At 43.3% G+C, this 21,136-nt stretch overlaps 2 protein-coding genes across 7 annotated transcripts in view; one reads left to right on the top strand and one right to left on the bottom strand.

Annotated features, from left to right (window-relative positions):
• CPS1 (carbamoyl-phosphate synthase 1) overlaps nucleotides 1-19,142 on the bottom strand; it is a 193,528-nt gene extending 174,386 nt beyond the window's left edge. The window contains exon 1 of one of the 2 annotated variants that reach the window (XM_083626151.1): nucleotides 18,990-19,142. Coding sequence is in view for 1 of the 2 variants with exons in the window: in XM_083626152.1 (XP_083482278.1) it covers nucleotides 387-512 (126 nt within the window). In the remaining variant the exon portion in view is untranslated. Of the gene's footprint in view, nucleotides 1-386; nucleotides 653-18,989 lie in introns of those variants that run through there. The other variant, XM_083626152.1, reaches the window with a different exon arrangement.
• The window catches only part of LANCL1 (LanC like glutathione S-transferase 1), a 42,046-nt gene continuing 32,721 nt past the window's right edge, over nucleotides 11,812-21,136 (top strand). The window contains exons 1-2 of one of the 5 annotated variants that reach the window (XM_083631438.1): nucleotides 11,812-11,938; nucleotides 18,517-18,614. In XM_083631438.1, the coding sequence (XP_083487564.1) occupies nucleotides 11,845-11,938; nucleotides 18,517-18,614 (192 nt within the window). In that variant the 5' untranslated portion in view covers nucleotides 11,812-11,844. Of the gene's footprint in view, nucleotides 11,939-15,311; nucleotides 15,445-18,019; nucleotides 18,333-18,516; nucleotides 18,615-21,136 lie in introns of those variants that run through there. The other 4 variants (XM_083631435.1, XM_083631436.1, XM_083631437.1 and 1 more) reach the window with 4 other exon arrangements.

Raw genomic sequence — 21,136 nt, 5'->3', positions numbered from 1 at the left:
CCAGTGTCCTGTATTGTTCTTAAGAAGTGGCTTCAGATTAAACAAGCGGGTATTTTTGTGCTTCTGTAGCAACAGCCTGCTAGTTCACCCAAACACTTCCCAGGGTTATTTGGAGACCTCTGCATATTTAACAAGGTTTGTGAACCTTCACAGTCCTGCATAATTTATCCTATAAATCAGGGTACACGCAAGAAATATCTGCTATGTCAACAATTCTGCAGTCAACAGGCTCTAATAAATTGGAACTTGGAACCCTAGTTTTGCTCAAAGATTTGTTTAGACATACACAAGGTTATCTGGTCAGCTATTTCTTAGCATGTTAGTTACAGACTCAGGTAAAGAGAGAGAGAGAATTAATCAATTAGATGATGTTAAGTTGTAATTACCTTCATACTCAGTGATCGGATACCAATTCTTGAAAAATATCGGCTATGCTGAGCATTCCTATGGAAAACACCAAATCCCCCTCTCACCATTTTCACCATTTTGCAAGTTGTCAAAATTCTTGTCATCTTGGGGAAAGTGGCAAAATAAAAATTATCTTCTTAAGGTGGATAGAGACTACCCACCATGTATATGGAGGCAAAGTTTTATGGGCGGTTGGTCTATTGACTCAGCTGGCAGCTTTTGCTTTGCATTTTCATTCATTCTTCCATTAAAAGGTTTCAGCTTGACTCCACCCTCTCTGCTCCTCCTTAGAGGACTGTCTGACACAATTCTTGGAGAGATAAAAGGGTATCCTGAAGATGCGTCCTAGGCCAAGCAGAAGCAACATTCCTGCTGGAAAGCACCAGGGAACTGCAAGGGACTATCTGTCCCGCTGCTTTGGATTAGGCTAGCTGTGTAAATTTGTGAAATCAGAAGACAAGGAAGTTCCACTTAATGTTAGTCATGCTGATTAGAGACAATTTACAACTGGCACTTACTACAGACTGTAGATTATGTTAGATAGAAAACATTTTGCTATATTGGCTAGTTCCAAAGAGTCTGTCTGGCTACAGCATTACATAGCAAGGTCTACTTTTTCTTTTATTGTTTTACTAGAGTCCACATCCTTCAACAATGTGTGTTAAGACAGCAAAGTAAGAGTGCATAGACAGAATCGTTAAGGCAGAGCTCATTTGTGTCTTGAGCATGCATTCTTTGGCTAAGAGAATTAAAATTGTATTGCTGGTGTATACCAAGAAGAACCTTTTCCAACATTTTTGCAAAGATCCCAGCTGCCCAATACATGATCTTGTGGAAGCTGACCAGTTGTCCACTGGTGGACCACTGTCTACTTTCTGCATACCTTTGTTCTGCTGTGATGAAGAAACAGAACCACATTGGTTCCCATTAAGTTCTGTGGGACAATGTATACAACCTGCAATCTGGTACACAGTTGAATATACAAAAACTATGAAGATGCCCTATACCAAATTAGACCATTAGTTCATCTAAGCCTCAGTACTGTCTACACTAACTGGCAGCGGCTCTGCAAGGTTTCTCCCAGCCCTACCTGGAGATGGCGAGGATTCAACCTGGAACCTTGGCATGCAAAGCAGATGCTCTACCACTGAACTATGGCCCTTCCCCATTGCCTCATTCCACAAACTGAGATCATCAATACCAAGAGTTTCCCTGAGTGCATTCCTGTACTTTCTCAAACCTAGGTAGATATTTCTCTAGGTAAATATGCTTTTATTGGGCACATCAAATAAATCTGTGCAAATATACCAATTTTATATTATATTGGTATATCTGGATCCAGAGATAGACAAGCAGAACTCCACGCAGCGGGCCTTTTCTGCACCACCCTGAATATATTCCCTTGTGCTCCCCCCAAAAGCCTCCCTTTAGGGTTGAGGAATCCTCTGGTTTTCCCCTCCTGCAAGTCATTTGTAAATAAAAGTCATTAGAAATAAAGAGCACAGCAATGCAAAAGTGAAAACATCCTCACAAATAAAAGGTCATCACACAAACACACCCAATATAATCAAGAGTACAAGCATCCGCAGCCCAAACACTTTGGCAGCTTCTGCATACAGTTAATATGGAGCCAGTCATAGATCTGATAATGTTCTTATTTGAATTTGCCAATAAATAGGTAGGAATTTCAAAGTTTGACCAAGGAGATCTCCTCTTAAGAAACTAATGGAAAAAGCATGCAGTTAGCTTCTTCAGAAATTGAGTATTTGAGGGGAAAAAGCTGTATCTTCCACAACACACTCCGGTCCACTCAGAATTGGGAGGCAAAAGAGATACATATTCCTACACTGCCCATCAATTGCAGAGAGCAATGGCACGCATTGCATTTTGAGCAACATCAACACTTTCCTAACAGTGAAATTAAATAAGTCCACTTGACAGACCTCAAGCTCATGTATTTTTCACATACAAGAAAGGGGGAAATATGTATTATAATAACAGCTAACATGTTATTGGAACTGGAGTTAGACTTCAACTTCCATCCACTCCAACTAGCGTGGCCTTGGGGCAGGAATGATGGGAGTTGTGGCCTACAGCTTCTGGAGGCAACATATTGGTACATCAGAATTCCTACAAGTGGAGCAAGGAGAGTCATACTTAGGGGCAAGACCAGATCGCTAACCCGGTGAGTAGCATAGCAACCACAACGGGTGCACCATGGCCCTCCTTCCTATTCTGCAACTCCAGAATTGTGAAGAAGGGGGCAATATATTTTCAAAGGTCTTTCCCCCACCCCCTTTTTAAATTTAAGGACATCTGCACTTGCTTCCCAGCCTCCCCCTTTGTGCTTCAGTCTAGAAACATCTGCTTCAGAACTGCCCCCACCTTCTCCCCACTGACAAATAAAAAAAATAAAGAATAAAATGGAAGGGGTACCAAAAACAGGCCAATTGAGAACTGGGTGTGTTCATTGGGCATGGAACACTGGCTGGGGTGGGGGACCAAGGAACAGTGACATAGTGTGGGTTGCTAACACCCGGCGCAGGAAAGCCACTGACACCGCGAGTAACACACACACCCTGAATCAAGATTTGTAGGCACTAAAAAAACTTTAGATTGTTCCAGGGCACAGTATGAATTCCTTTAAAAACAACAACATGGGGGGACCTCCAGAAACAGCCCCAAAAGAAATCAATGGCACAGAATGTTGAACAAGTAAGGCGGCAGAACAGAACTGGGGGTGGGGTGGAGGCATAGGTGTCAACGTTTCCCTTTTTTAAAGGGAAATTCCCTTATTCCGAACAGGATTCCTCGCAAGAAAAGGGGAAAGTTGACAGCTATGGGTAGAGGTATGGAATCAAAATCATCTAACCTCTCAGCGACATTTGTGCCAGCAAATCAGGATGAAAGCTGAATAAACCGGTTGTATGGAAGTGACTAAAGAGGGGACAAAATCCAACCAAATTCACGCAAACAGTTTAGACATTTAAGTGGAGAGCATATATGCATATAACAGTAGTAGAATGAAACACTGATATTGCAAGCAGTATACAATATGCATGATACAAGGAATATTAGTGTAATTTTCATACAGGAGATGTGGGAATAGTAGATATGTTCCTCTAAAACATTAATTAAAAGGTCACTCATGAAATACCATATTCTCATGTAACATAAATTTAAATTAGAAGGCATATTTTCTGGTCTAGTAACAAGAAAAAATGACTCTCGTAAATATTCTGGCACTAAAATGATATGCTAGTTAGAGCTACTGTGGATCAGTAATAAAGTTCATTAATGGGTGCTTCTGGTTTCTTGTTTTGACCCCCCCAAGTCTTCTCTGAATTTTATTTTATTTTAATTGGGCCCCTATTCTCTTTTAAACATATGATGATGCTAATGCATTTTACATTCATGTGACAATTAGTGATCTGCTCCAATTTTAGTCTACACTTATAAGTAATTGTGTACATTGAAAGAAAATCTCGTGCAAGAGAATCGCTTGAAGTAGGAGAAAAATCTCTTTGTTGCTCTTGGGTCCTGCAGACTGTGGGAAACTCCATTTAGCACCATTTTCTCCCATTTTTGGCAATGAAGAAGAAGAAGAAGAAGAAGAAGAAGAAGAGTTTGGATTTGATATCCCGCTTTATCACTCCCCTTCAGGAGTCTCAAAGCGGCTCACATTCTCCTTTCCCTTCCTCCCCCACAACAAACCCTCTGTGAGGTGAGTGGGGCTGAGAGACTTCAGAGAAGTGTGACTGGCCCAAGGTCACCCAGCAGCTGCATGTGGAGGAGCGGAGACGCGAACCCGGTTCCCCAGATTACGAGTCCACCGCTCTTAACCACTACACCACACTGGCTCTCCAGTGTAGCCATGCCGCCTTTTAAAAGAAACTATATAGGAAATAAAATTGTCTTATTATTAACAATACATAACAAATAAATGTACCTTTGAGAATGTGCAGACTTTACAACTGCAGGTGTATTTCCACTCTGAAAGAAGGTGTAGGACTCCCAGTGAAGATGGGAAAAGCTCCAATTAGCCCTCCTGTTTCTATTTTTTAAAAGTTAAGCACTCTTTGAGTGGGGATAAAGCATTCTGCACATGCTCAGGGGTACATTTGTTGAGTATATGATGTTACCTCATATATAGTTTATTTAAAGAAGGGTTAGGGCCAAAGATGAAGGAGTGTTGCTAAACAGAGAGAGCCAAGGAAGGAGGGTGTGTCTATCAGAACACCTTCCCTCACAATGTTATGAGAGCAAAAGCCCAAACTTGTTCTGAAAGCTTACAGCTGAATATAGTATTCCTATGCCACCACCAAAGACTTCAGCTCTACTATCCTCTGCTAACAAATATTAAATAAATATAGTATGGGCGCTGGGTGTACTCAGAACTCCTATTCTCCCCCTCTCTGCACCTACATTCTTCTTTTTCGTTCACTTCACCCACTTTAAGAAGAAAAACTTTGTTGTAGGAATTAGCCTGATGATCCCACCGTTTTGCACATGGGGTTGATTTTGCTGTGTGAACATGCAATTTACACATGCTAAGAAACTTCAGCAACTTTCAGCTTCTTAGCATGTGTAAACACAGAGGAAAGTTCTACATTTAAGATTTAGCTTATTGCTACTTGTAGATGAATTTGAAATCACCGACCACCTAGCTGGAACCATCACAATTGTGTTTGTGGCTGTGTTTCTTCCCCAGGTTAGCAAAATCTGTTTTCAAATATGACCAGGGTGTTTGTTTGCAGGGCTTTTGGTATTAGGGGCCTAAGCCAATTGCTCCTCCATGCACATGAGACCTGTGGTCTTTCCAAACACAAGCAAGATAAGACTCTTTTCTTATCTTCATCATAAGAGAAGGAACCAAGGTCTCAGAAATAGGTCAAACTCCATTGCCGATAGGATTAGCAGAGTCAGATGACACAGATGATACATGAAATACCTTCCTAATATTCAAAGAACACTTAAGTAGGTAAGGATTTCAAAATGGCTTAACAACCCCCAAACTTCATCTTCCTTCAAGAACAGCCATAGCGGAGAACTGGAGCAAGCGAGCGTCCAGTGTGGTCAAACTGGCACATTGAGTCTGTGGGTTGAGTGAATGAAATACTTGAGTGATTGTTTCTGTGTGGTGATCTTTGAAAGTCTATAGGAAACCACACATAGGAAGGCACGTCACAAGGCTGCCAAAACTTTGTTAGCTCAACCATTTATTATTCTCAGCCATATGGCTTGGTATATAACTGAGCTTCAAAATCTATCTAGTTCAACGGCCTGAAATAAAACCATGCCCAATTGCCCCTGGCAAATATATTCTCCAACATAGGCTACCAACTACAATGGCATCCAAAATTATTTATTTCATTTATATACTATTTGATGGTAATAAAACCTCAAAGCAGTTACCATATTAATTGCATGTGACAGGTAAGACAGTCAACAATTGCTGTCTCCATTCAGATGGGCAGGGTACAATTAATAAATTTTTATTTAAAAACATAAGAGGAATTTTAAACATGAGCAGCAATGATGTATGTTTCCTGCAATCTGGGAAGCTATTGGTAAAATATACTTAAGCAAACAGATCGTAATCTATTTTTCACAGAAAGCCAGCAGAATCAGCAGCTATCTCATCCTGGTAAAATTTCTTACTAGCCATAGATATGGTGACCAGTGATAAGGCTGCTCCTTTGCCCCAACACCAACACTCTCACATCAGATCCTTTGCCATTCATTGTAGCAGAACGTTAACCTTTCATTCCCTTGCTCCAACTATATATCTTTCCCAGCAGCCCATTGAAGCCTTTCTTCCAAGTGGAAACTCATTTATACATAAATAGACAATCACAGTAATGACAATTAGTGATTATAGCACTGATTAATTTAAAACAAAGTGCATTCTGCTTTAATAGTTTGCATGACCTTTTTCTCCTGATACTGGCTTATCTTGGAAGCAAGGACTTTGCTCAAACAAGAAACCGGGAGATTGGGAGGCATTCCGTATGCAGCATTTAAAAGGAGAGAGATGTCTGCCCTGAAGCTACGCATTCCTTTTACGCTTTAAGAATAATGTGTCCTTCCACATCCTGTTCAAGGTCTATTTTATTTCCTTTCCTTAAGTCTGGAAGGCTGTAATGAGGGATCTCCTTGGCTTGTTTGCTGTAGCATGCGGAAACAATATAATCCTGTCCTTGACTAGACTTTAAATAAATGAGTATTTATCTATATTGGAGGCCCAGCCATGAATAGTTTATTCATATCAGCCAGTATTTCTACTAAGAAGCCTAGCTGGGAGAACAAGTTCAAGAAACCTACTTCTGTCCTTCGTACATGGCAAGCAATTTTCCTGCAATGGCTTTCTATTCCTTGGATAAGGACAGACCAAAGGAGAAAAGCAGGCTTTCTGGATGTCCCTAAACCATGGGTAGGCAAACTAAGGCCCGGGGGCCGGATCTGGCCCAGTCGCCTTCTCAATCCGGCCCGCGGACAGTCCAGGAATCAGCGTGTTTTTACATGAGTAGAATGTGTGCTTTTATTTAAAATGCACCTCTGGGTTGTTTGTGGGGCATAGGAACAGTGGTGTAGCGTGGGGGGTGCAGTGGGGGGCCGGCCGCACCGGGCGCAACATCTGGCGTTAGGGCAAATCCACGGGTTAGGGGGCGCAAATCCACGGGTTAGGGGGCGCAAATTACTTGCCTTGCCCCGGGTGCTGACAACCCACGCTACGCCACTGCATAGGAATTCGTTCATATGTTTTTTTTCAAAATATAGTCCGGCCCCCCACAAGGTCTGAGGGACAGTGGACCAGCCCCCTGCTGAAAAAGTTTGCTGACCCCTGCAAACCGCACCAGTGAAAACGTTTAGAAAACCTCTGAAATAAAGAATATAAAAAAATGTGTTAAAGGATCAGTAAAAGGATATCTGTATATCTTTTAAGCAAGATCACACACAGAATACTGTTATCGGTTGAGGTGGGGGCTAAACCCTGGAAATTAATAAATGATAGCATTTTGATTACTTGGAGTATTGAAGGGAAGATTGGAGGCCAGTGGGAAAGTACAGACTAAGCTTTCTGTCCAAGCCAGGGCCTCACCTGGGATAGAGGCATTAACATTATAAAAGAAGTTTGTGGCCCATCAGAGAGCCTGGACCTGGCAGACAGAGGTTGCCATGGTGATGGGATGTGGATTCGAACATCCACACAGGAAAAGAGAGTGTTTAGAGCAAGGTGTACTGGGAAGAAGGAGAAAAAGAAGGAGGAGGAGAAAAAGAAGGGAGACTGGGATCCATCTCGGGCAGGCTGGCTGAAAGCTGGCTGCCATTTTAAATTCTAAAATACAAACATCTGTGACTGTATAAAATAGAACATTCACAAGCAGAAAAAGGTGATGGGAAACTGGTAATAAACACACACACAATGCCTTGATAAACAGCATCAAAAATACTCTGAGCATGTACAGTTCCACATTTTAAAAACTGACTTTACCCATCATTACTTTTCCTCACTTACTGCCTTGTGGCCACTCGGCCTACCTCACATGGCTGATGTGAAGAAGTAGGAGTCCTTAACATGACTGAAAAGGCAGACTTAGCGCTTGTATTGTAAGCGTCGAATTTTATTTCCTTCAATCAGAGTAACATCTATGTTCTATAAACGGATATGTTTTCCGCCACTCCAATTAGCACAGCTTCAAGCCCTGGTTGCCTGAATGGACCAGCCTGCAGTGCTCAATGGGAAATTTCCTGAATGGTGACATAGTAAAAATGGCAGTTCCAACTCAGACACCAGTAACTTTCTCACCATAGAGTTGGTTGCCCACCACTGTGCCATTTACTAATGCTTCTCTCCTCACAAAATGGTGGGCTGCAAAGGGTTGCTCTCCAAGTGTTAAGGCTTAGAACAGCCCACCACAGGGTAATTTCCCACATGTCTGAGGGAAGGAGCATTTTGTGGGTTGAATATCTCCCCTCCCCACTGTCTATGCATCAAGACTGTTCAATTATCACCTCACCCAAAGCTTCATTCCTTGTGCCCCAGAAGAGGCAAAAATTACAACATTTTGTTTGCTTTCTTTGGTTGCCCCAGAAAAAGCTGATAACAAGCTGCAGCTGAGGTTCAGTGTGCATACATCCAGCTTGTTGGTTTAACTTACACATAAATACACAGTAGACAAAGATGTGCCTCGGGGCATGGACAATTGTTTAAATTGGACAGCAAATTCCTGCTGCATACATTCCATTACACTGCTGTTTACCAAGAAAGGAGGTGAATTTTCATCGGCCAGTAAAACATTCTCAGGGGGGAAATGTAACAAATCTACTAACTCAGCCAAATGGCTGCTCCGATTTTTAGCCTGAGAAATTTATCTTTGTCCTCTCTCTGAGGAGCAGTACGTGAAGCAACCTTGTGTGTGAGGATGTATTCATGTGACTATCATATCCTTCTTCGAAACATTTACTAGGTCTTTTAAAGGCATGGAGCTACAGCGCCCTCCATTGTCAGGACTTCAAAAATCTGCCTATATGGAAGTAGATTAATGGTCTGACTTGGATCCTGGCATGAAGAAGTGCATATATATATATATATATTTGAGACTCCCTTGCCTTTGCAGGAAAATAGCATAGAGTTTAAATGGCTTCTCAAGGAGTTTAAAACCTACCCATCTTTGAGAAATACCCCTCACAGCAGAGGTAGCAAGCAAGGACTTGCCCTGGTACCATGGGGGGGCACATGTATTAATTCAGGGCTGGCCCAATGCATTTCGGCACCTGAGGAGAACCATACAATGGCACCACCACCCTTGGCCAGGAAAGAAGGGGCGAGAGAATATCTATATCAGGAATAAGGGAGGAATGAAGATCTCCACTGGGAGTTGAAATTAGAAAATACAGAACTGTTGGATTTGGAGGGATTTGATAACGGATTCGGTTGGCACGCTTATTTATGGTACGATAAGAAAAAAGTTCATAAAGGTTTTGAAAACCACATCTTTCGAAGATCTCTTTTAGAAGTTTGGGATAGGTATAAAAACCTATTGGAACCAAAAATACCGCATTGGTTGTCTCCGCTGGAGGTGATGACCGTGAAGAAAATCAATATGAGGGGGAGGTGGATAACATATGGGAATTTGATTATTAAAGAAAGAGGAAAATGGAAAATGAAACCATATGATGAAGTTAAAGAACATGTTAATGACTGGCTGCATTATTATCAGGTTAATGAAATGTTTAAAAAAGAGGTAAAAGAGAAAGTTTTTTTGGAAAAAGAATCAAAGTTTCAAAAGGAGATATTGAATAATGAATTTAAAATTTTGTCTAAAATGTATAAACTGCTGCTAGAATGGCATACTAAAGATGAAGAGATTAAATCGGTTATGATTCATTGGGCCAGAGATTTTGGATATAACATACAATTATGTGAGTGGACTAAACTATGGAACAAAAGGATAAAATTTACGGCCTGTACTGCGTTAAAAGAAAATGTTATGAAAATGGTATATAGATGGTATATCACTCCAATAAAGTTAGCAAAAATGTATAAAGTATGTAATAAATGTTGGAAATGTAAAGAGAAAGAAGGAACATTTTACCATATGTGGTGGGAATGTAAAAAGGTAAGAGCCTTCTGGGAAATGATATATAATGAATTGAAAAAAATGTTGAAATATACATTTGTTAAAAAACCAGAGGCAATTTTGTTAGGAATGGTAGGAAATGAAATAAATAGAAAGGATTGCAAATTGTTTCTATACGCAGTAACAGCGGCAAGGATCTTACTGGCCCAAAAATGGAAACAGGAAGAATTACCATTGATGGAAGAATGGAAAATGAAATTAACGGACTATGCAGAACTTGATAAATTAACAGGAAGGATCCGAAACCTGCGAGATCACAGGTTCACCGAGGACTGGAGTAAATTTGAAGATTATTTGAAAAGTATATGTGATGAACAAACAACGTTTGTGGGTTTACAAGAGGTTCTGTGAGAAAACAACATCAGAAATATTGTAAAAAAGGGAATAGGGGGGAGAAGGTTTGTTTTAATAAAAGGCAATACTAAATTAAGAAACGCGGAAGAAAGAAGTAAAACGGAGGATTCGCAGATGAGCTGAAGGAAGTCCAAAAAGAATGTATTTGTGAAAATATTAGTGATGTATTTATAAATTTTGTATTGTAAAATGAATAAAAAATATCTATTAAAAAAAAAAAAAGATCTCCACTGGGAGCAAGAGTGGAAAGAGACCAGCAGCGCCTCCTATTCACCAAGAGGCTGCTGCAGAGGCAGCATGGTGGGGGCCGCTGAGGTGGCGGCAGATCCGGCCTCCAAGGCGATGCGGCAGCTGTTGCCGACACCACGGCAGCGGAGGCAGCAGCAGGTGAAACGTTCCTTGAAGGCCGGATCTGCCGCCCCTGTGGATTCTGCTGCCTGAGGCAGTCACCTCCTGAGGGGGAAAGGAAACCCCAAATCAATAAATAGCAGTCAACTAACAGTGATACTAATGTAGAATATAATGTATCTATTTTCATCTGAGGAATGTAGGAGGGTAGGTCATGCGCTGGACTTAGCTCTCGATTTTGAAACTTCCTTGTGAGTTTACTTGTTTGTAGCAAAGGTAAGTAGAAGGCATTGTCCTTTCTCACCTGCACCATATATTTTATCCAGAGGCTATTGGGAAGTTGTTGCATCCTTGACAACTCTGTTTGCTAATAGCATTAGTTACAAACATTGGCATCATTTTAAATTGTGATTGTTGTCTTTTTAAGATAAAACAGTTTGAAAGCTGTGTTGGTCTTTTTACTGTATAGGAAATAATAGATGTTCTCGATTGCTTAGGAAATTACACATCATTGTAAAGTAGCTGGACACCAAAAATAATACTTATGACTCATTTTTAGTTTGTCAATAACTCTTCTGGAGCTACTTTTCAGACTGTAAAATAGTAAAATAGTAATCCACTTTTGTTTATTAGTATTTTGCTATCATATCCGCACAATATTTGACTTTATCTGTTCTGAACTTTCTATTTTAAATGGTTCACTGGTGTTCTTCTGCTTTTATTTTTGCTGTGTTGTGTTTTTTCACTTTGGTCTATTGTTTGCAGTGTTTAGATATTATATAGATATAATAAACTTTCCCCAAATTTAAAAAACAATGAATTTAATAACAAAATTAAAAATATGTATCTTCATCAGCTATCAGGCTTCCCATAGGCAACTGGTTGGCCACATAATACTTGACTAATCAGGCTCTTCTTATGTTCTTATTTTCTCTCGTGTCAATTGGAAAAATATAAATATTGGAAAAATATAGCAACTGAGGTTTTAAAGGAGAATTATGATTTGTAGGCTCAATTGGGCAGGTGTAACAGAACAGAAACTATCTGCATGAAAAGGCTGACAAGCAAAGAGCAAATTGGCCAGCATTCCATGGCAGTTGGGTCATGCTGGCTAGGTGTGGTCAATGGCTCCTTTGCCAAGATCTATTTCAACTGGCTACTGCTGCATCAACACCAAGAAATAGGTAAGTGACAACATACTGTGAATTACAGTGGCTGTCCCTCAATGTAGTTTAACCACCCTTGTACCCACAGCATAAGGATGGATTTTTCTCTTGCTCTTTCAGCATCTATTTTAAGGTGTGGAGCGCTAATCCCTACTGGTTAAGGGTGAGAACCAAGATGGGTTCATTTTGATTGTGGATGAATTAGTCCAGGGAAAAATTATGAGATCACCATATATATTGTGCTGTGCACATATGGTGAGTGGGTTGGAGAGAAAGAAGTTTTGAAGTAGCATTTTCACCAGTTTGGTATACTTGAGAGGCAAATAAGAAAGACTTGGAAAAAAGGGGAGGGGTGTGGATTTACATTGGGGTATGTGAGGATAGGATGGGACGCGGGTGGCGCTGTGGGTAAAACCTCAGTGCCTAGGACTTGCTGATCGTAAGGTCGGCGGTTCGAATCCCCGCGGCAGGGTGAGCTCCCGTCGTTCGGTTCCAGCTCCTGCCCACCTAGCAGTTTGAAAGCACCCTTAAGTGCAAGTAGATAAATAGGTACCGCTTTATAGCGGGAAGGTATACGGCGTTTCCGTGTGCGGCACTGGTGCTGGCTCGCCAGTTGTAGCTTCGTCACGCTGGCCACGTGACCCGGAAGTGTCTTCGGACGGAGCCGGCTCCCAGCCTCTTAAGCGAGATGAGCGCGCAACCTTAGAGTCGGTCACAACTGGCCCGTACGGGCAGGGGTACCTTTACCTTTACCTTTTTATGTGAGGATAAATCCCTTGTACCATGTGAAGACAGCTGATCCGTTTAAGATCTGGTAAAGATGAAGAAAGGGTTATATCCAACTATGTCATACTTGGCATTGATTTCTACTTAAATCAATGGATTTTAGTTAGTCATGTCATGATGTGATATCAGTTCACATGGTTTTAAATGAGATCTTCATTTGATTCAAGGACAATCCATGGCAACTAAATGCAACACGTGCCACATCACTTGCATGCACATATTTTGCAACGGATAGGGGGGAAAATTCTGCCTTAGCCACAATGGGCCCAAACAGTTGGAGAAAGTATTGAATTTTGGAACTGCATAGGTGCAGTCAGTACTGTGACTCACAAAAGATAAATATATTACAGCTCCCTCCCTCCCTTTGTGTGTGAGAGTGGGGGGGGTGTGCTTCCACATTACACATTTAGTGTGGAATTGTTGCACTTTGTTCACTCGCCATTTACTGGGCAGCTATATGGTGCCATCATCAAACTGTTGACCACCTGTGCTTTCCTTGTGTTCTTGTCATCTGTTGTGAAAGAACAGCATTGTGGCACAAAACCAGCAGATATAAAATGCCCTAGCTCTACTCTTTGGTCTTTTAAACCAGGTGTGTTTTTGAAGCGTGCTGTGATGTATTGTCAAGTGTCAAATGTTCTTTTTAGGGGAGCCCTCAAAGCCCCAGAGCACTTTCTTACTTCCAAGTCTGCCTAGAAGATTCCTAATCTCTGAAAGATTTAGGGATCCCTCTCACCACAGGCTTTAGCTCCGTTCTGATTCTATTTTGCTGGTGTGCCATTGGGCTTTTTCACCCAGAACTACCCAAACCTCCTTCTTTGCACTCTTTTAGCTCTCTTATAGGTGTTTCCTGAATTATGCACCTCCCTGGGTTCTATCCCAAATGCCTGTTTGTTTTCTTCTCCCACCTCCTTCCACTGTTTTTGTGCCATCTCCACCCCCTACCACTATCATCACTTTGCCACACCTGCACTTTGACCTTTCCAGTGAGTGTCATTTTATTTCTGTGTTCTTGTTTTCTAGCAATTAATGCTAGATGGGATTTTTAAACAAACACGTTTGTGAAATACTATGTAGAAGTAATAATTATTTTTTTATACTGTGTAGAAGTAATAATTATTTTTAAAAATATATTGTTTTCAAGAAACAAAACCCTGACCTTCTGGTCACTACCATTGTTGCAGCATTGCATGTTTGCCCCTAAAAGTCTTTCTAACATTTTAAAGTGTTTGGCACTTTAAAGGCAAATATTTACTCATTGTTGTTAAATAATGACATCATTGGTTCTTCTTTTCTTAAAATGACTGATTTTTAAAAATGGGATGGGAAATAGTGCGCTCAAATAATTTTATCTTTCCCATCCATATAGCCATGTTATGCCCACAAGTGCAACAGAACAAGGCATTGTGAAAAAGTACTATACTTGAAGAGTGTGGAAAGTCACTTGTAATTCTGGTTGCAGCTTACAGAACAACAATGTCTGGGTACTGCTAGGAGCCAGCTGTCTCTTAATACCTGGATATCACACTCAGCTGAGTTGAAATATTAGATAAAAAAGGGAATGAGTGAAAAAAGAGACATGTAGGGCATAAATGGCTTGAGGCGGCACAATTTTCCCCATATCTAATGCTTCAAAACCAAGACAATTCAGAAGAGCTTCAGTGCTGAATACACCACCACTTGAAACAGAGGGTTTCATTCCAAGTTACTCATACTTGGAGCTGAGTCATTGAAATTAGGAACATTGGCACCTGCCTTATACCAAGCCAGAGCAATGGTCCATCTAGCTCACTGTTATCCACTACTAGCACATTTGCAAAGCTAAGTATGGTTTCAGATTGGATGGGGGGACCGGGTGTTGAGATTCCTGCATTAGAGGGGGTTGGACTAGATGACCCTCAGCGTCCCTTCCAACTCTACCATTCTTTGATTCTATGATTCTACTCAAACTGGTAGTGGCTGTCTAGTGTTTCAGGCAGGAGTCTTTTCCCAGCCCCACCTGGAAACACTAGGGATCAAACTCGATACCTTCCAACATGCAAAGCAGATGCTACAGTCTTTCCCCTAATTTAGCTACAGTAATACCTCTGGTTACGAACTGTCCTCCTTACACACGTTTCGGGTTATGAGCTCCACTAACCCGGAAGTAGATGCTCCTGGTTGCAAACTTTGCCTCGAGATGCGAGCGGAAGTCGCGTGCCGGAGGTGCACGCGCAGTGGGAGGCCCCATTAGCGAAAGCGAGCCTCAGGTTAAGAACGGTTTCGAGTTGAGAACGGACCTCTGGAATCAATTAAGTTCGTAACCAGAGGTACCACTGTATTGGACTAACTTAGGTGCATTTATTTCAATGGGTTTACTCTGAGTAGAACTTAGTCGGATACAATCCAGAATCAGTTGATTTATTCTGCTTTCGTCAGATCACATCTGGAATACTGTGTCCAGTTCTTGGTGCCATAAATGTGGACTCTCCTTTAGCGGAGGTTGGATGGCCATCTGTCATGTATGATCTAGTTCAGATTCCCGCATTGCAGGGGGTTGGACTAGATGACCTTTGGAGTTCCTTCCAACTCTACAGTTCTATGGTTCTATGATTCTACCACCTCACACATGACTGAGAACCCTCTGACAGACATCATTCTGAGTGCCCCTTAACAGCTAGCACAGCAGTCTTATCTTGGCACCGAGGTTCTGGCAGCTGTCCCAATTTCAGGCAGCTACACTGGATCCGCTCCAGGAAGTACGTACGCAATCTCTTTGAAAATACCAATAATGCACATCCAGCTTTAATCCAAGTACATGACATGGAAAGTTATTTGTATAAATCAGCAGCAGAGCTGAAGTATAGTGATCTGAGCTCAACAACTGCAGAAGAGCAAATGCCCAGGACATTTTTAACCTCAGCCAGAGCAGTTGAGGTTCTAAACCAGGGTGATCCAAATAGCAGCGCTCAAAATAAAGTGATGCTAGTTAATAATATAGAATCATAGAACTGAAGAGCAAGAAGAGACCCTGAGGGTCATCTAGTCCATGCCCCTGCAATGCAGGAATCTCAACTAAAGCATCAATGGCAGATGGCCAGCCAACCTCTAACCTCCAGTGAAGGAGAGTCCACAGTTATGTGCTCCTAAACTGGTTCAGTCATCTTCTTTTATTTCTGCCAGAATAATTGAGCTTTTGTGAAATTTGCTCCAGAGAAGTGGTGAAGGGAGAAACTATGTAATATAGTAAGAAACTGTGAATATATGCACGAGGTAAGTGTATATGGGGTGGTTTATCTGAGCAGAGATCTTGAAAATGTGGCACATAGCTGCACAGGGCACAGAAACAATGATCCTCATCACCAAAGCAATTTTCAGACATTCTCTTCAATTCTACAGCTCATGGAACACCAATAGCCAACACGTCAGACTGCACAAGGCTCCAATGTACACAGTGTCACACCAATCTACACATGAAACCATTCCCTCCTTCCCGTTTCTCTGAGAGAAAACACTGCTGAACACATACAGGCAATGGGAATTATCCATTGCAAGTAGAATATTCCCTGAAGGAGAAAAGAATAGGGCAGCCTTTATTTACCTGAGTTCCTTGTGTGTACTGAAGGAGTGATTCTTAGAAAACAACAATCCTACAGCCTGTTTTCTTCAGTTTTATATACAGCTTCAGACCAGGCCAAAGGAAGAGCTCTCCTTCCACTTAGCTTGCTATTCCTCAGATCTGATAGATCTCTGATGTGTGCTGAGGAAACAATATAAGCTAAATACTACTTCAACCTTCGGGCCTGAGATGGAAAAAATTCCAGTTGAATTATTTTCTGAGCAATCCCCAGGTAGCCCACAGGGCCTGCCAGTCAACCAGGGGCGGGCCAGTTTTAGGGGTTTGGGTTTTTTACCTCCTGGTCACTTGTCAGAAAACTGTGTGTAAAAGACATAATTTTGGATTGGTTGCCAGGTTTTATTTTAGTTTTCTGTAAAACTGTCATGGTTTGAGAAAAAAATCACCAGCAGGAATTTTACTTGCTGCATAAATCCATTCAAATACAGTAAACAGCCCATATCACTGAGCTCAGCCCAGGATGGCATTTCACAAGCTATGAGAATAAGAGACTGCAGGTACTCTGCAGCGCTCTCTGTCTCTCTTTCCATACAGACACGCACAAATTATACTGAGCCAAGTGTGGCAGGATGGGTGGCGCTGGACTGGTAGGGGCCGTTATGAAGTTTCTTCATTCACCTGCTTCCATGCACAGGTTCTTCATTCCATACTGGAAGCACAAGCTGAGCCCACTCCATGTGCCAGCTCCAGCCACAGCCAGTCAACAGAAAGGGTTTGCTACAAGGTCTGCTCCTGAGGGCGTCCATCAGGCTCTTTCCCCAGCCGGACCCAGGCTTATAGGTAGAATGGTAACAGAAACAAGATAGACTGCACTCTTCTGGGGGAGACCTTTCCTGGGCCAGCAGGCAGCTCAGATAAAATGTTGCTGCTTCTGATCTTGTAGTGGGGCTTGGGTATGGTGCAACCAGCCCCAGCCCCAAGCCCAACAGACAGAACCTCACACCAGCAGAAATATCCCCCACCAACAAAAGTCCATTTGCCTGCCAAAAAGGCAGCCTGGCAGGCAGATTAGGACCTGACAGGCATAACCTTTAAAAGGGATGGGGCATGGCATAGGCTGCTGGATCACATCCTCCAAAGCCTGCTTGGAACCTGATCGTGCCACACAAGAACACAACACACACAATGGATTGATATCCATCTGGGAAAATCAAGCCAGCTGCTAGGGGTCAAGGCCCCTTTGGGCCCCTCAGTAAAATATTTGAGGGGGCTGCCCCCCCCCAGTTATATGGGCTGGAGTGGGTTTGTTATCCCACTGTAACTGCATAGTCCTCTACACATGTAAGCTCAGAAATAAGGCTGTGACTCCCTGGTAAGCAGGGCCATGTTATTTCGCACCTCCCAAAAGAACCCAAAATTTGCTAACTGCAATTTCCAAAAAAAAAGATGTCTTGTAGAAAAAATGAAAAGCACAAAACACTGGAACTGCTAACTGTAGTTTAAATGGCAAGAATACAACAATATTTGATTATGTACAAAATCTTGGATTGTCTACAAAAGAAAACCTTTTAGCACACAACCCATTTTTAATAATCTTGTGAAGTGCCGTGTTAGAATTTAAGTCTCTTAAATATCTCAAGTCAAAATCTCCCTGTGGGCGTCATTTCCTTGGTCATGTTCAGCTGATCTAGTGGTCGAGCCCCCGCTGGCGCCCGCCATCACTTTGCTAGGGAAAAGACGAGGAGCGTTAGAGGACCCGGCCTTTGACCCAGGGCAGCGGGCTGAGCCTCTTCTGCTCGGGCGAAGCCTGGCGGGGAGGCGGGCGGGAGCCGGGAGGCTTCAGAGGCCTGCGACCAACCACCGCAGCCGAGGAGGTTCCCCGAAACAGAGCAGCTGCGCGACTGCTGCGCTCCTTCCGGCCAGCTTTCCTTTTCGCGGCGCCTGTCGTTTTAAGAGGCCGGCTCGGGGCGGCGGAGACGCGCGAGCTTTGGCGCGGCGATTGGTCGGCGTCGCGGGAAGGGCCCGGAGAGGCGCTCGGGCGCGGGGCTGTCGTCTCCGGGCGGGCGCAGGGTGAGAGCGGGCTCCCGGCGGGAGGGCGGGCGGGCGGCGCTGCCTCCGGACCCCCTTCCCCCTTCCCAGGGGCCCAAGGCTCGCCCGCCTGCCGGCGCGCCCCGCCCCCGCCGCTGTGCTCTCCCTGCGCATAGATCTATACATACATGTGTGTGGCTTTGTGTCTCTCTGTCTTTCCTGGCAGGTTTGCTGGCTGCCACCATGGCCCAGAGGGCCTTCCCGAATCCTTTCGCCGACTATGACAAATCCTTGGCCACGGGATACTTTGACTCTGCGGGGAGGGTGAGTCTTGGTGGTGCTTTAAAGCTTCGCTTTCTACAGTAATCTGTGGCGGGGAAACAAGGTGGAAGAAGTGGTTTGTGTGGTGCTTGAGAGGGTCATAGAACTGTAAAGTTGGAAGGGACCCCAAGGGTCCTCTAGTCCAGCCCCCTGCAATGCAGGAGGATCTTGCCCAACGCTGTGCCGACTGAGCTATTTGCAACACTTCGATTCAGGATTAGTAATAATCGACCTGATCTAATCCTGAAGCCTCTTTTGTTGTCTTATTTTGAATACTGCCCCCTCAGATAGTAATTTCTAACCACCTCACTTTTTGTTTCATCAATAGAGTCACAAGGTGCTTGGTTTCTAACTAGAAATGGAAACCTGTTAGTTTACCTTCCAGAACCATTTGCCCTGTCCACAGGGCCGGTCCACGCGTGAGGCAAGTTGAGGTGACTGCCTCAGGCGCCAGGACCCACAAGGGCAGCAGATCCAGCCTCCCGGGAATGCCTGCTGGTGCGGATGGCGCCTTGGGAGGCTGGCTCTTCTGCCCCCTGAGCATCCGCCATGCTGGCCTCCTGGCAAATAGGAGGAGCTGCCTGTCTCCCCCAACCCTCGTTCCCAGGGTAGATTTTCACTCCCCTCTTCTTCCTTGTCGTTGGGAAGGGGTGCCATTTTCTGGTTTTCCTCAGGTGCCATCATGTCTTGAGCTGGCCCTGCCTGTCCACCACCACCATTCGGTTCCTCTCTCAAAAGTACCGGTGCTGATCACTCTATTACGGATCCACTAGTGAGGGGGAAATGTGTGTCCCTTAGGGACTGGAAGGCAAGAGTTTTCAAGCTGCTAGGAGGTTTTGCACGTCAAGAAGAAAGGCTCTGTCAGATGCATGAGTTAAGCTCAAAAGACCTCTTTGGCTAATGAAGCTAAATCTTAGCCTTGGCTCCTGGATCAGAGAAATGGTGTGCTTTAATAGTTCTAAAGGGGTGAAATTAATAAAGACACAAAGGCATTGGGGGAAAAGAAACTAGCTTACCTGCTGAGTCTCAACATTGAGGATTGGAGCCACTGACTTGATTGCTCTTTAAAGACTAGGAGTGGTGGGTTTCAACTATTCCTCCTGCCCCATAAGTATGTCATAGAATCACAGAATCATAGAGTTGGAAGAGACCACAAGGGCCATTGAGTCCAACCCCCTGCCAAGCAGGAAACACCATCAGAGCACTCCTGACATATGGTTGTCAAGCCTCTGCTTAAAGACCTCCAAAGAAGGAGACTCCACCACACTCCTTGGCAGCAAATTCCACTGTCGAACAGCTCTTACTGTCAGGAAGTTCTTCCTAATGTTTAGGTGGAATCTTCTTTCTTGTAGTTTGGAACCATTGCTCCGTGTCCGCTTCTCTGGAGCAGCAGAAAACAACCTTTCTCCCTCCTCTATGTGACATCCTTTTATATATTTGAACATGGCTATCATATCACCCCTTAACCTCCTCTTCTCCAGGCTAAACATGCCCAGCTCCCTTAGCCGTTCCTCATAAGGCATCGTTTCCAGGCCTTTGACCATTTGTCTGACCAGAGCAGAATACAGTGGCACTATTACTTCCCTTGATCTAGATGCTATACTCCTATTGATGCAGCCCAGAATTGCATTGGCTTTTTTAGCTGCCGCGTCACACTGTTGGCTCATGTCAAGTTTGTGGTCAACCAAGACTCCTAGATCCTTTTCACATGTACTGCTCTCAAGCCAGGTGTCACCCATCTTGTATTTGTGCCTCTCATTTTTTTTGCCCAAGTGCAATACTTTACATTTCTCCCTGTTAAAATTCATCTTGTTTGTTTTGGCCCAGTTCTCTAATCTGTCAAGGTCGTTTTGAAGTGTAATCCTGTCCTCTGGGGTGTTAGCCACCCCTCCCAGTTTGGTGTCATCTGCAAATTTGATCAGGATGCCCTTGAGTCCATCATCCAAGTCGTTGATAAAGATGTTGAATACCCCACTAGTCACTCTTCTCCAGGATGTCGGCATGTGCCAACCTGTATGTGTGCACGTGCTTGCTTACAACGAAAAGGAGGAGTCAAAGGGAAAGTTCTGGTTTCCCAGTGAAGTGTTCAAAGCCCCTTTATCTAAGCCAGGCTTCCTCAACCTCCAAATGTTTTTGGCCTACAACTCCCATGATCCCTAGCTAGCAGCACCAGTGGTCAGGGATTCTGGGAACTGTAGTCTCAAAACATCTGGCCGAGGTAGAGGAAGCCTGATCTAAGCCAAGCCGGTTTTATTCTTGTTTTAGAACAAGCCACCATACAATTTCAGTGGAAAGATCATCTAATCATTTAGCTTCACACTAAGCATTAATCTTGAAAATAAAGAGGCCTGCCTACATATATTGCTTATTCCTTAATGAATTTGAGATTAGGAACATGGTTTCCATTTTACTACAACTGCTGAAAAGCTAAGATGAAAAGAATGAATTACCTTCAAAGAAGGGTGTGGCATGAGAACTTATCCAATAAGCTAGAAATTGTAATTGTTCCGTCACTGCCCCTGGGC

Source organism: Podarcis filfolensis, assembly GCF_964270895.1.
Source record: "Podarcis filfolensis genome assembly, chromosome: 1".
In the NCBI taxonomy this organism is placed as follows: domain Eukaryota; kingdom Metazoa; phylum Chordata; class Lepidosauria; order Squamata; family Lacertidae; genus Podarcis; species Podarcis filfolensis.
This window is presented reverse-complemented; position numbering and strand designations above follow the sequence as displayed.